Source organism: Varanus komodoensis, unplaced genomic scaffold (genome assembly GCF_004798865.1).
Source record: "Varanus komodoensis strain SLA01 unplaced genomic scaffold, ASM479886v1 scaffold3, whole genome shotgun sequence".
Classification (NCBI taxonomy): Eukaryota; Metazoa; Chordata; class Lepidosauria; order Squamata; family Varanidae; genus Varanus; species Varanus komodoensis.
In genome coordinates this window covers 34393569-34405610 of record NW_025335761.1, presented here as the reverse complement: position 1 = coordinate 34405610, position 12042 = coordinate 34393569, and the positions used below count along the sequence as shown (strand labels likewise).

Below are 12042 nucleotides of genomic sequence, written 5' to 3'. Positions count from 1 at the left end.
TCCCTTACTGCTCTCAAAACAAGAAAACATCCCCCCCCCCCGCTGCTCATAAATACACCTTTTGCACTGTCAGTGCAAGACTGACAAGGCATAGGAAAAGGTGATCCTTCCCCTTGAACTATTTCTCCCAATCTCCTAGGATTGGTCTGCCACACCGTTTCCTTCCAGTACATATAATAACTTCGGAGGATTTTCATCAAGCCTGCAGTAGGGGGATGGATAAACTACCTACCTGCTGCGATACCAGTAATTATCACCCCTTCTCCAGAAGCTGCTAGTACATTAGATTCTAATACATATTTTAATGTCATATCTAATTGACCTGCATGTAACAAAAGCACAAATAGCTCAGTAACTCCCAATTATTGTATTTATTGTTTTTAATTTGCTGTATTTTTACACCACTCAATAGCTAAAGTTCTCTGGCTGAGATATTAAGTCACCCAGAATCTACCCCAGCTCTTTTCAATGCTCTCCCCCATATAAATGTTGTTACTTATTTGACTGCTGATTTCTATTTGTGTATATGGCTCAGTATGTGATGCTAATAATGACTGGGTTTTGGTTTAGATTGGTGTGAATGTTCCAATTCCAGTGCCTCTGCCAATGTTCTCCTTCACTGGATCTCGTGGGTCCTTCAGAGGAGACACCAATTTCTATGGCAAACAGGTAATTCATTAAATTGTTTAAAACAATGGTTACTGTACTGTGAGCATCTGTTGTAGGAGATACAGAAGGAAATTTTTAAAAACTTGAATGAGATTGTTCTGGGAAGGGTGGACATAACAGCATGGGTATTTCTCACAGAAAGAAAAAAAGAGTATTCACAAACATTGCAATGGTAGACTTGATTTGTGTTATGTTTTTAAAACAGTGCATTGATGCTGCAGCATTTACTGGCATGAATATCTGGCTTAGTATTTAACTCTGTTTCTTTCAGGGGATTCAATTCTATACACAGCTGAAGACAATTACTTCTCAGTGGAAAGAGGAAGATGCGACAGTTGCCAAGCCTGCTGTAGTTATGCCAACCATGGGGAACTAAAGCAGCTTGTCATACTTGCTTTTTGAAAGCATTCTTTGCCTACTACAATATATGCTAATTTTGGATGTTCCCTGCTGCCATTGCTGTAAGACCTTTATTACAAATCAAAGTGGCAATTTCTGTTAACACAAAATTGGAAGTTCCCAGCAATATATTGGATAACTGTTACTTTTTTCTTGCAGAAGAAATACTATGTCAATAACCAGGCATTGGCTTCTTCTCTCCCATCCATGCAACACTGTTGAGAGTCCAAACTCTGTTTTCCATGGAATTTTAGTTTTTAAGAACCAAGTACTACAGTTGCTGCTTTTGATCTATTCACAGCTGACAAATCCCCTTGCTGTAGGGCTCTGTTGCAACTCTTTTTCTCTCAAAAAAAAAAAACCCCCAAAACCTGCACATCTCAGAAAAGGTCTCACAATGGGACTGGACAGTCCAGTTTGGGGAAGCAAAGCTGACTGGCTCTTAACTCTAATCAGTAGTTTTCAAGAATTTCACACAGGAAATAGCTGTTTCAAGCTCATGTCAGTGAAATCTCACCTTCATTTGGAATATTATTTCTATCATGTATACAAACAGTATGATAACTTCATTTTGACATGAACAGAACTTCTACCTTTCACAGAAATGTGCCTACATTCTATTCATGCACTAACTAGTTTTGGAAGCAGAATGTGTAAGATCTTTGTTTCTGACTGTAGCAAGATCAATGTGGCATTGGAAAAGCAGAAACAATATATTTAAATGGGTAATTGTTTTTATCATCATCACTTTAACTGGGATAGTGCACACTCTAACACTTGTAAGAAAGTTTGTCATCTTATATACAGAGGGCACATACAACTCTTGACATTGAATTATTGGATTACACAGGAGAAGGTGGCATGCACAGATTAGCTATTGAGGGTGCAGCCATGGGTATGATGCAGGATGAAAGATAAAGTGATACTACTTTTGGGATTTACAGTGCTTTTTAGTTTAAAACTCACATGATGTTTTCTTGCACTCGAAAAATATGTTAAATTTTGTTGTCTAATCAAACAAACTGGACTCATTTGACATTCTGCCTTTTGTAATGAGCAGGTGCTTAAATATAATCATCATTAACCAAATTGGTTATTCATCTGTATACTAGAAGGCCTCACATTGTTAATCATGAATAAATTCCTATTAAATGCAAAGTGTACTGATTTTCTTTAGGATAACAGTCCTAATTAATTCCCCTAATCCCGTTGATTTCAACAAGTTAAATTTTAGTCATGATCAGATATGAGCCTAAATTTCTTGGTTCGTGTACTTTTCCTTATCTTACAGCAGGGAAAAGACATTCAGAATCTTCTGTTTTCCCTTAAATGTGGCTTGTTCTTTTAAACTAGAGAATTTAATACCAATTCCTGTTATGCATAAAACCCGTGGTTTGGAGTCAGGTTGTTTTGATCCTAACATGATCTCTGGTTTAAATGTAATGACAGGCCACAGTTACACACATTGATGGGGAGGATACAAGCCTTGGAAAATGCTGAACTGTCAAAAAGCACAAAGTCATGTTTTAGCATTGTCTCTGAATGAGAGACATTCTCATTCTCGTGAGGCTGCTCAATCTCATCCTTACTCTACCATTTACTTCAAGAAAACACAATGCTTTCAAAATACTTTTATAAACTTTGAACATATTTTCCTTAGATTTTTTAAAAAATTCAGAATACAGTGAAACCCCTGCATCTGCTGTTCCAGTTAGCACAGTTCCACTTAACCATGGATGACCACAGTCCAAAACCAAGCCCTAACATGCTGGAGTGTGGCCTGCTCCAGGGGAGCTCATTCTGTATCATGTCATAAGCTTTGCATTCAGCTGCTCACCTTATCCCAAGTCTGGTATCCACCCAGTCGGCAGCCAGGGAGCGTTCCCCACACAGGTCTCTGGGTCTCTTCTCACCTACCCCTCCTCCACCTGCATCCATCTGTAGCACAGTAGGCCACAAAACTCCAAAAGAAAATAAATCCCATTTAATTAGTGATGCCAAACTCACAAATAATCAAATCCATGAAGGTTAAACCCGCAAAAGTCAAGGTTCAACAGTATATAGTGTTCGCTACTATCTGCAGCTTCAGATATCTGTTGAGCAGCTTGGAACCTATCTCCACGGATACAGGGGTCCCACTGTATACAATCTTCTGAAAAACCAAGCACAGTCCTCTTTAAAGTGAAAAATTAAGGTGTCTATAACCAAAGAGTAATCTTCAATTTTTTTTAAAGAAAATTGACGAATTTTTTCTTTTTAAAAATTAGTTATATTACAAGTCTTCTGAAACTAAGAATTGAAATAATAAGCTGTTATGCATAGAAACAGTGCTGTGATTTCACAGCTGTAGCATTATAGACCTGAAGCTCAGGAAGAAGGGTAAAAAGCCAAAGACTTCAGGACTTCAGTTATTTCATGACTTAACAACCAGCTTACTCTGGCTGTGGTGGTATAACCTGAATATCAGGAAGGACTGATGTTCTTCTATGAGAAGATGACTCAGACAGTGGTGCTTGCTGAGTGATGAAAGCATAGATGGGAATAGTACCGTCAGTGCTGTGTGAGGAAAACAGAAATGTTCAGTGCTGACACTAGTGATCAGTGCTTGGTTTGCAAAATTCTCAAATATTGCTAGAAAAACAGTGACAGTGATCTTAATCTAGATCTTTCTTACCCAGATTTCTTTGCTTCTTCAAAATTAAAACTGGATGGTGTTATAGGAACCAGAGCTTTACTGTATCTCCTATGAATCAAAATACAAGAGAAATGCTCAGTAGCATCTGTTTATGACTTTTCCCATTCTTATAAAGTTTCATTGTTCCAAGAGATTTAAAAGAAAGCAAACAAGAAAGAAACCCTTTCCTCTCTTTACATTTAGGTACCCTGTTTCAAATCCTCCCTCCTAAATATAAAAGTGCATCCAATTCACATTTGATTTGATTCCACCCACATTCCAGAAGACACAAACCACATTCAGTCCACAATTAATGCAATTTCATCTGCTGATTTTCTGCCAGTTCACACTGCCGCCTTAGGTATAATTGTCTATAGTGTAGTAGTCACACTGAACTCACAAGTACCACCATTTCTGAAGATACATAATTTGTATGTAATAACATGCCTTACCACACAACCAGTGATCAGTTCCTTTGTTGCTGGGACAACTACCAGATTGTTTGACTCCTGAAGAAACCAGCACTCTGGGTTTACACATCATGCTATCCAAACTACAAAGGAACTGATTGTGGAATGTATACTAAAGTGGAAAAGACTGGCAGCATACCCCCACTTGTACATGACAACCCATTGGTTTTTAAACTGATGAGTTGTCAGCATGTACAAACAGGGCAATTTCATCCCATTTCTCACACTTACAGCTTAATAGTCAAGCACTGAATTGAATCTACTAACTGGATGGGCCCGAAGATTTCTATAGCTCTTGCTCACTGCAATAAACAGAACTTTACCGTTGTTTCAGGCCATTCATTTTTGCAAAGAGTAACCGCAGCACACTTTCTTTCTGCTCCCAGGTCAACTCAGAAATGTCCACTTTCCCCTTTTGAATATTTGTCCTACAAAAAAGTCATAATATATTAAGGAAATTTAAAGCCTACAGAATAAATCTGGACACAGAAAAAAAGCTATTAGTAAATTCAGAGAAAAATGATTTTACAGATTTCACTTGTTTATATGACTTGAGTGAAAGATTACCCTCCACTGATATTACAATTAATGAACAAATGAGTGCTCTACATTTGAACAGACTCTGAATTACCTGTTAGAAAACATTAGAATGCATTATTATCGGAATACTGTATTCAGTTTCCTATTATAACAGAGGACTTGGGGCAATTCCATATGAGTCCTTTATTGTGCCATTGCCCTGTCTAATTCAAAGAATTTTACAAAGAGTATAAACAAAGTTGCCATCTAGTGTTTTTCATGTTTTTTCACTGCTTCCTTTTTCTTTTCTTACCATCAATCATCCTTTAAGGAACAAAATAGCTGCACAATGCCCTATAATAAACAGTACTATCTGGAGTCCAACTACAAAATTATTTAGGATACCTTGAAAAATATTGATGGAGGGAGAGAGAATGAGAGAGAGGTTAGAGTGCTATCAGTATAAGAGAAAATAAAGTAGACACTGAGAATTATAAACTCTGAACTAGGAACTGTTGGGCAAAATCAGTGCCTCGGACAAAAAGTAAAGATACCCTTCAATGGAATCATGGCTTTACTACTCCTAATACAAAATGCCTCAATGTACATGCAACTTTAGATATGATTACTTCATCCATGAAAGTCTTTTCTTAATGTCCAGTAAGGCCATTCTTGTTTAGATCCTGAAGCATGTATGCATTAGGACTAGATACACAAGTGGTATCTGGGAGACAATCCAGCCTCAAAGTACTTTTCATCAGGTTCCCAGCTTTGCCTGTTCCCTACTACAACATATCTCAACTTTCTACTAGGTTACTAGGTAACCTTGGAGAAGGGCTTTAAATGACTTTCTAGAAGCAGTGTTGCCTTCCACAGGATGACCATGTTCCTCCAAGGTCAGAGGGTTATAGGTGCCCCAGCCAGATTGTCCCCTTAAAGACTCCTTTTCTGTATCACAGCTTCTGTGCAAACAATTGAATAAGCCAATATTGGTGGTTCTTAGGCCTTTTTTCAGTTCAAAATAGGCCACTGTTAAACATTAGTTACTGATTAGGACCTTAAGTTTTTTCACATGTAACCTGGAATATTTTTGTTCACACATGTACATTTTATTTAAGGATTTCATTATGGCTCTCAATTATGTTCTGCCCTTTTTAAAGTAGTGGACAATGCTCGTCTTGTGCTCCACATTCTCCCTAGTCTTGTGCTCCATGTACAACACAGAAACTCTTCTTTTCCCATTCTCCATACATCCTATGCTACTTTTATGTTTTTTCACACAATTGCTATTCCTGGCAGTGAGGCTGATTAGGAGCAAAGAATTCTGCAATTCAATACTATGTACCATTTCTCTGCTTCCAGAAGGTCCATTTGCACACTATTTGTGCTGTGCACATTGTCACTGAAGGTTCTGATTTTGGGGTATTCCTCTTTCCCTGAAAATGCTGCCATCATTTTCCTTTGGTATGCAGCTTGGGCCACCTGCTTGTAGCACTTCCTGCTGGTTATGATCTCCTGCTTCACCTGTTCCAGAGCATCTAAGAAGAATTTCTCCACCTCAGTCCTTTGATCCAAGATGTTTCTGGCTAATTTCTTCACTCTGCTCATCTCTCTCTCCTTCATCTCCAGCAGCTGCTGCAACTTTTCAATTTCTGTCTGACCTGCCTGGTTCTGTACCAAAGCCTTCTGTCGTGTACTTTCAACTTCTGTTTTAAATTCTCTGGCCATGTGATTAACAGCAGCTTCCAGATTTTTTACCAGATTTTGCAGCTCCTGGATTTGTGCTTTTTGCTGAGTAATTTGCATGACCTTTTCCTGAACTAATAGGTCATTGGTCTCCTTTAAAAAAACAAAAAAGAATAAAATTCTTGCGATGTATTCTGCTTATCCAAAGCTTTCATACAATAGCAACTATTTAATGGAATAGAATTGCAAGCTTTAACAGATTTTTCGGTAGATTAATTAACTAAAATGCAAATTAAAATTTGTCTTGAGTACATCTGCCAATTTTAACTAGACATATTGAAGACTACATTCCTGTTCAGATCATGCAGATATATTTCTTTTCTACACATCCTAATCTGGTAAAAAATAACACAAGGTCAACTTTTCATTCCAGAAAGATGTCAAGCTAGTGGGTATTTATATTCTGGAGTCACAGTATAATAGTTTTTTTCTAGTCAATCGGCAACTGAAATAGGGAATGTTCAACTGAAATCAATGTCAATTTATTTTTTAAATCTATGACTTCCATAATACAAGATGGGATTAAACTAATTTTAAGCCATTTGTTTCAGAATCTCAAAATAATGAAAACAAAAGAATATGAGTTTTAGATGTGAATATGAGTTGCTCTTCTCAAAAGAAAGCCTTTCCACTTACAAAACAGAATAAGAACCTTGGTTTTCCAAGACAGCTTCAAATGCCAGCTATTTTTACATATCTCTTTCTATAGAAAGGTACTAGTCTTAATAAATCTGCACAGATGTGATTTCAAGATCACTTATGTATACACAAATGAAAAAAAGGAAGAAGCCATAACAAAAACCTTATCCTGTAAGAGAAAGGCATTGTCCTCCTCCAATTTTTGCCTGATTTTTTGTAACTCTTCTGTTTCCTTCATATGGTATCCAAGAGCCTCATGAAGATGAATATTCTCTGTAAAAACTGTTTTTCCAGCATTATCCAACTGCCTGAATGAGGGCAAAAACATTTTAGCAGGTGACATCACAAACTTCCTATATTAGACACAACATAGTCCTTAAACCAAAGGTCCAAAATTAGCTGATGGAGATGGCACTCATCAGTGTGTTAAGCCTACTCTGAATCCAGCATCTTAGTTATTTACCAGGAATGAAGCACCCATGTAGATTTCCTAGAATTAACCATATTTTAGCATCTTCTTCATTATTAAAGAACAGAAAAATCATGTATGTCTTACACAATGGCTTCATGATGTGCTCTTTCTGCCAGCATTATAATCTTCTTCTCTGCTTCTCTTTCTAGGCGTTGCTGAAAGAAAAGAAGATAGACAAGAAACTAGTATAGGAAAAGAAAGATCTTGGCATTTAAGTCAGACATAAAGCAATGCTCTTAAAAGCAGTACTTTTGAGGAAAATGTGTTTCCTAATTCTCTGCCTTCTAGATGATGACAAAAAGTATACAATGTGAATGCTGAGACTGAAAGCAAATATAGATAGCAAAAATTCCTATATCCAGAACTTCCCTTCAAATGCTGTACCTATCTGTTTAATTATTATTGGGGGGCAGGCAGGATAGAAGTAACAACAAATATGGAGCAATACAATATCTCCTGTTACTGTATTCAATAGATATCCAGGTGGTTCAGGGTTACCAGAAGTGTTTCTATATGAGGTGATATTTCACTCAACCCTAGTTACTAAAGAAAGCCATCTGTGTATAGACTACAAGACCATAGCTTCTAGGAGCATAGAACATGGTTCCTAGAAGCTATGTGGATTGCTGGAAAACCAGTACAGGCTGAAGCAAGTTGTCTGTGCATTATCAAGCATGCTGAAGAATTACATCTACTATATCCAAAACACTATACCTTTTCTTCAAGGAACTTTCTCTCCAACATGCAGATTGTTTCCTGATGTTCTTTTTTTGTTATGTCCAAGGTATCTTTTAGCTAGGATTTAAAGAAGTATTTAAGTATTATTTTAGCACTCTATTTTCTGAAACAGGTACCTCCCTTGAAACAGGGGAAGTGCCTGACAACAGCCAAGCTGAACATGACCCATCTCAGCACTTCCCATACCTAGAATTTATCCCTGCATCTGTCAGCTCTGCATTCCTCACAGATCACCATCTTTTATATGTTTACCTACTCCTTTTTTTTTTTTTTTTTACATATTTTCAAGTTTGCTAATGTGCACTATGCAATTGCTGTTTAAAGCACAGGACAGTCCTTTATTTAGTTATTTACAACATTTATGTGTTGCCTCACATCTAAACCAATTCCTCAGCAATGTACAAGAAAAAAGAAAAAGAAAAAAAATACTGAATGCTATTCTCTGGGTATACTCCAGTCAGGGCACAGGACCATGCAGAACCACCAGGACTATGCCACCTGATGACTTCAGTGACTGAGCAGACTGTAAAAGGAGAAGGCACTCTCTGGGCTATTGTGGTACAGAGCTGTTTAGGGCTTTATACAATAGTATACAATAGTACCCAAATTTTAAATATGGCCTGGTAGCAAATAGATACAGTGCAGTTACCTCAGCAAAGGACCTCCATGCTGAAAAGGGTAAACTCCTGACAACAGCTAAGCTGATGCATTCTACACTAATTCCAGCTTCTGGACCAGCTTTATGGGTAGCTGCAGATAGAGTACACTGCAGTAATTCAGCCTTAAGTTTACTAGTGCCTGTACTCCTATGGCCAGACTATCCTGTCAGGAGAGGCTATGTCTGATGAACCAGCCAAAGCCCTCCATGGCCATTTGGGCCTCCAGTGACAGGGATGGATCTAGGAGTTATCCCAGATTATGAACTTGATATTTCCAAGGGAATGCAACCAGATCAAACAATAACCTATGTCTTGGACTCAAAAAACACTTCCCACAGGACTTCCATCTTGCCAGGACCCAGTTTTTTAAATTGGTTTTTATCTAGCACATCGCTTGAGTATATGACCAATGCATGACTTACACAGCCTCACCTGATTCAGATGTCACAGGAAGACAAGATCCTGGATTGCTGCCTACACTCAGTGGGATGTGCTAGATGAGGACCATTTTAAAAAAGTAATCCCACAAGATCAAAATCACTGTAACAGAGTCTCCAATGCCCAGCTCCTAGAGTTAATCCAAAGAGAATACCATGCTCAATAGTATCAAAAGCCAATAAGAGATGGAGCAGAATTAATTGGGTTACACTCAGTGTCTTTTTTCTGAAAATGATCATCCAACAGGGTGATCAAAGTCTATACTATGTCTGACTTGAGTTTTTCCCCTCCCTCAGCTAGATAAATCACCCAAAGCCTATTGTACCCAGAAGAGATTGATGTTAAAATCCACATTATATCTATTTTAAACAAAAAGTAGCTTCATTTTATACTGAAGAATCTATTTTTTCTGATAACCAAACAAGGGTCAGTTACTTAGTATTCTATCAGACTCAAGAGGGTAAAAAAATATAAAATAAACCTTTATCAAGAAGATCAACATTTGTCAAGATAAGCTTGGAGGCATTAGGACACCAAATGCCCTAAAAAGAGGGCAAGATAAGTCTGTACGAGATACATCCTGCCTTAAGACATGTTGTTGTTGTTAGTCGCGAAGTCATGTCCGACCCATCGCGTCCCCATGAACAACATTCCTCCAGGCCTTCCTGTCCTCTACCATACCCCAGAGTCCACTCAAGCTCACACCAACTGCTTCAGTGACTCCATCTAGCCACCTCATTCTCTGCCGTCCCCTTCTTCTTTTGCCATCTATTGTTCCCAGCATTAGACTCTTCTCCAGGGAATCCTTCCCTCTCATTAGGTGGCCAAAGTATTTAAGTTTCATCTTCAGTATCTGGCCTTCTAAAGAGCAGTCAGGGTTGATCTCCTCTAGAACTGACCGGTTTGATCACCTTGCTGTCCAAGGGTCTCGCAGGAGTCTCCGCCAGCACCACAATGCAAAGGCCTCAATTCTTCAGCGCTCACCCTTTCTTATGGTCCAGTTTTCACAGCCATACATTACAACTGGGAAAACCATAGCCTTGACCATACACACTTTTGTTGGCAGGGTGATGTCTCCGCTTTTTAGTATGCTGTCTAGATTTGCCAAAGCTTTCCTCCCAAGGAGCAAGCGTCTTTTAATGTCTTGGCTGCAGTCCCCATCTGCGGTGATCTTGGAGCCCAGGAAAATAAAATCTGTCACTACCTCCATTTGTTCCCCATCTATTTGCCAGGAAGTGAGAGGACCAGATGCCATGATCTTAGTTTTCTTAATGTTGAGTTTCAAGCCAAACTTTGCGCTCTCCTTCTTCACCCGCATCAAGAGGCTTTTTAGTTCCTCTTCACTTTCTGCCATCATAGTTATCAGGGATGTTAAGCTCTTTCTTGTATAGTTCCTCTGTGTAATCTTGCCATCTCTTCTTAATTTCTTCTGCCTCTGTTAGGTCCCTGCCATTTTGGTCCTTTATCATGCCCATCTTTGCATGAAACGTTCCCTTCATGTCTCCAATTCTCTTGAAGAGATCTCTGGTCCTCCCTATTCTATTGTTTTCTTCTATTTCTTTGCACTGTTCATTTAAGAAGGCATTCTTATCTCTTCTAGCTGTTCTTTGAAATTCTGCATTCAGTTGGGTGTATCTTTCTCTTTCTCCCTTGCCTTTTGCTTCCCTTTTTTCCTCAGCTATTTGTAAAGCTTCCTCAGTCAGCCACTTTGCTTTCTTGCATTTCTTTTCTTTGGGATGGTTTTAGTTGCTACCTCTTGTACAATGTTGCAAACCTCCATGCATAGTTCTTTAGGCACTCTGTCTATCAGATCTAATTCCTTAAATCTATTTGTCACTGTATATTCATCAGGGATATGATTTGGGTCATACCAGAGTGGCCTAGTGCTTTCCCCTACTTTCTTCAATTTAAGCCTAAATTTTGCAACAAGAAGCTCATGATCTGAGCCACAGTCAGCTCCTGGTCTTCTTTTTACTGACTGTATAGAGCTTCTCCATCTTTGGCTGCAGAGCACATAGTCAATCTGATTTCTGTGTTGACCATCTGGTGATGTCCATGTGTAGAGTTGTCTCTTGGGTTGTTGGAAAAGAGTGATTGCCATGACCATTGTATTCTCTTGACAAAATTCTACCAGCCTGTGCCCTGCTTCATTTTGTACTCCAAGGCCAAACTTGCCTGTTATTCCAGTTATCTTTTGTTTTCCCACTTTAGCATTCCAATCTCCCATGATGATAAGGACATCATTTTTTGGTGTGAGTTCTAGCAAGTGTTGTAGGTCTTCACAGAACTAGTCAACTTCAGCCTCCTCGGCATTGGTGGTTGGAGTATAGACTTGGACTACTGTGATGCTGAATGGTTTGCCTTGGATTCGAACTGAAATCATTCTGTCATTTTGGAGATTGTATCCCAGTACTGCTTTTCCTACTCTTTTATTGACTATGAAGGCTACTCCATTTCTTCTGAGGGATTCTTGCCCACAGTAGTATACCTGATGGTCATCTGAATTAAATTCATCCATTCCTGTCCATTTTAGTTCACTGATTCCTAAGATGTCAAAGTTCAGTCTTGTCATCTCTTGTTTGACCACCTCCAGCTTGCCTTGATTCATGGATCTTACAT

At 38.6% G+C, this 12042-nt stretch overlaps 2 protein-coding genes across 5 annotated transcripts in view; one reads left to right on the top strand and one right to left on the bottom strand.

The window, feature by feature from the left end:
* ALDH6A1 (aldehyde dehydrogenase 6 family member A1) overlaps positions 1-2226 on the top strand; it is an 18226-nt gene extending 16000 nt beyond the window's left edge. For 2 of the 3 annotated variants that reach the window (XM_044436945.1, XM_044436946.1), the window contains exons 11-12: positions 571-669; positions 941-2226. In XM_044436945.1, the coding sequence (XP_044292880.1) occupies positions 571-669; positions 941-1045 (204 nt within the window). In that variant the 3' untranslated portion in view covers positions 1046-2226. The remainder of the gene's footprint in view (positions 1-570; positions 670-940) is intronic. The other variant, XR_006415398.1, reaches the window with a different exon arrangement.
* The window catches only part of BBOF1 (basal body orientation factor 1), a 12914-nt gene continuing 3073 nt past the window's right edge, over positions 2202-12042 (bottom strand). For both annotated transcript variants that reach the window (XM_044436947.1, XM_044436948.1), the window contains 7 exons: positions 8303-8383; positions 7673-7743; positions 7280-7424; positions 6077-6570; positions 4536-4640; positions 3743-3811; positions 2202-3624 (listed from right to left, as the gene is read on the bottom strand). In XM_044436947.1, coding sequence (XP_044292882.1) covers positions 3501-3624; positions 3743-3811; positions 4536-4640; positions 6077-6570; positions 7280-7424; positions 7673-7743; positions 8303-8383 — 1089 coding nt within the window. In that variant the 3' untranslated portion in view covers positions 2202-3500. The remainder of the gene's footprint in view (positions 3625-3742; positions 3812-4535; positions 4641-6076; positions 6571-7279; positions 7425-7672; positions 7744-8302; positions 8384-12042) is intronic.